The 2,738-nt window shown below is 55.1% G+C and overlaps 2 protein-coding genes across 2 annotated transcripts; both read left to right on the top strand.

Moving 5' to 3' along the window:
* Nucleotides 1-41: 41 nt before the first annotated feature.
* DQ04_15861010 (hypothetical protein) lies at nt 42-1,643 on the top strand (the record flags this gene model as incomplete). The annotated part of the gene is made up of 1 exon (XM_009317376.1): nt 42-1,643. The coding sequence occupies one exon, from the start codon at nt 42-44 to the stop codon at nt 1,641-1,643; it is 1,602 nt and encodes a 533-aa protein (XP_009315651.1).
* Nucleotides 1,644-2,068: 425 nt separating this feature from the next.
* On the top strand, nt 2,069-2,738 carry DQ04_15861000 (hypothetical protein; the record flags this gene model as incomplete). Its single annotated transcript, XM_009317375.1, has 1 exon — nt 2,069-2,738. A coding segment is annotated over one exon (670 nt), but the record flags the coding sequence as incomplete, so codon positions are not given.

Here is a 2,738-nt window from a genome sequence, read left to right as displayed (position 1 = left end):
TTTCTCCTCCCTGCAGACCCCAGCTGCTCAAGCGATATTGAATGATGGCGACAGTGCGCCGCGTTGTGTGTGTGTTGGCCGCTGCTCTCTGTTGTGTGTCCTTGTGCGTGACGGCTGACGGCGCTGCTGATAAGAAGGCTTCGATTAAGGAAAGGGTGACTGTGCTGACCGATGCCGCGACGAAAACACTGCAAGCGCTGGAGGATGTTGGCCGGGTTTTCTCCAGAGCCAACAGTGCATTGGGTGAAACTATGGCGGTGACGAAGAGTGCTGATAACGCAAAGCCGCACGTCGATAAAGTGTTGGCCGAGACGGGGAGTGCAGTGAGTGAAGCTGACAGCGCAGCGAAGGAGATTGAAAAATGCTTCCTGGCGGACTCTAGTATCAGTGTGAAAAGGTTGTTGGTTGCGTGTAATCTTTCAGGTGCTGCGATGAATGCGCGAACTGCGGCGGATAAAGCTAACAGGGCTTCTGGTGATGCTGCAACTGTCGCTCGTTTTCTTCAGACTGCTAAAGAGTCTGCTAATGAGTTGATGCATAATGTTGAAGAGGTACGGAAACTGTGTGAGGCCGCAGTGCAGAGTGCCAAGGTTGCAGCGGAGACAGTAAAGGCGGCAAAGGAAATAAGTGCCAAAGACGTACAGAAACTCTCCGACGTCGCTGGGAAGGTTAGGGAGGCAAACACGAACGCTGCGAATATTGCTTCACGTGCTTCCGAGGCGATGAAGAAGATTGAGCAGACACTGAAGGACATCGAGGGCGCGAAGACAAACGCGGATTTGGCGGCAACGAATGCTACGCACGCAAAAGATAATGTTATGGAGGCACACACGAAATTAAAGGCGGTTAAGGCCGACGAAGAGAACACAGCTTTAAGCACAGAGATAAAGGATTTTGTTGGAAGTGCAAAAGCAAATGCTACAGAATCAAAGAAGAAAGCCGACTTGACAGCAAAGAGTGCAAAAGAAGCCGCGAATAATATTGGTGCTGCAATCGAGGATACTAAACAGGTGGCTGAGCTTGCAGGAAACGCATTGGGCGCCGCTGAAGATGCAATGGATTTGGTCAGGGAAGTCAAAGAAGTTATTGGTGCTGCCCTCAAAAAAGCTCAGAAAGAATCGAAATCATTGACTGATAAAGCGAAAAAGACTCAAAGGGGGGTCTCGGCCTCACATCAAACGCCTGGGGCACTCCCTGTGAATGCAAAGAAGAAACATCCACAAGTTGCGTCACCAACCACGGCCGCTGCGTCTTCTCCTCACACACAGGGCGGCGCAGCTAAAAAGCCTGAGGCCTCGGCTGCTGTTACTGGGACACACCCAATGGGAGAGAGTGACGCAAAGTCGCCCGAAGTGAATGCGTCGCCCGCGGTCGATAAGTCTGATGCTGCAGGAGAAGCAGAGGTTGTGGCTGAAGCAAGCAATGCAGCCACAGACACTCATAACAATCGTGTTAAAGAGCGTTCATCAGCAGAAGAGGAGACAACTGCTGCGTTGCTAACTGTTAAGAAAAGCGATGGGACCGCAGGCAAATATGACATTGGAATGACGGACAGCAGCAGCACCAATCCTGCGTGGGTGCGTGCACCGCTGACGTTCCTTCTTCTTTTGATGGGGGCGCTGGCCTGTCTGGCTGCGTGCTGAGCAGTCTGTGCACGGGAAGGTGGGACCGCAGTAATTGCGTGTGGCCCTTGGGGATGAATGGGCACACGCGTAACATGTTTGCTTTCAACTTCATTTGGTGCCCCGTGAAGGGCGTAAACTCTTTAAACATTCCCTGAAGGCACTTGCTGGGCTGTGTGTCGTCAGGAGGGAGGGATGGGGGCTTTGTTTTATTGTTTTAACTTGTGTTTGGGGCTTCCTTCACGCATGGCTGTGCGTCGCCCACTTAATCGGGTCTTTTCCAACGGTCCTTTCTCTGTGTGTGTGTGTGTGTGTGCTGGGCTGCTGCCGTTGGGGTGTGCGGGCCTGCGTGGCCGTGTGGTGCTGCTCTCCCCGCTGTGTGTGTGCCGCACCGGCTCCTTTTTTCTCCCCCTCGCGGAGACAAGCGACTCAAGCGACTTGTGACCATGACGATGAGTGCGCGCCACGTGCCGTTCTTGCTGGCCGCTCTGCTGTGCGGCGTGTGCGTGTGTGTGGCGGCTGCGGCGGGTGGTAAGACTCCTATTCCAGGTTCACCGAAGGTAGGGGTTTCGAAGGCTCGTCTACGGGCTGATGCTGAAGCACAAGTTAAGTCTGAGATAAAGACTGCAGAGCTATTGCTCCAGGAATCGAAAGCAGCGGTGGATGCAGCGAAAGAAGCCACGGTTGCAGTGAAGGCCGCCACAAGCGCACTTGGCAAAGTCAAAGAAGCAGCCTCAAGTGCCAAGAAAGCAAAGAGTGAGGCTGATGCAGTGGCTGCAACAGTGAGGAGTGCAGCTGCAAAGGTTGCAGATGCACAGAGTGCCACTAAGAGCGCCAAGGCTCACGCTGAGGAAGCCAGGGTGCAAGCTGACGGGGCCGCGGGGAAGGCTGTTAGTGCGAGGAAGGTGGCGGAGAATGCAGCACAGCAGGCTGCCGGCGCACTGGAAGCGACGGAGCAGGCGGACGCGAAGGCGAGGAAGCTGGCGGAGGAGCTGCAGGGGGCTGCTGGAAGTGCAAATGCGCCGAAGAGCGACAGATCGGAGTCATGGCGCAGTGCCCTGCAGCGCGCTGAGGAGGCGAAGAATGAGGCCGCGGGGGCGGCAGCGATGGCGGCGG

This window comes from Trypanosoma grayi (assembly GCF_000691245.1).
Source record: "Trypanosoma grayi strain ANR4 Tgr_1586_V1, whole genome shotgun sequence".
In the NCBI taxonomy this organism is placed as follows: domain Eukaryota; phylum Euglenozoa; class Kinetoplastea; order Trypanosomatida; family Trypanosomatidae; genus Trypanosoma; species Trypanosoma grayi.
Note: the sequence above shows the minus strand (reverse complement) of the source record. Positions and strands in the feature narration are given on the sequence as shown.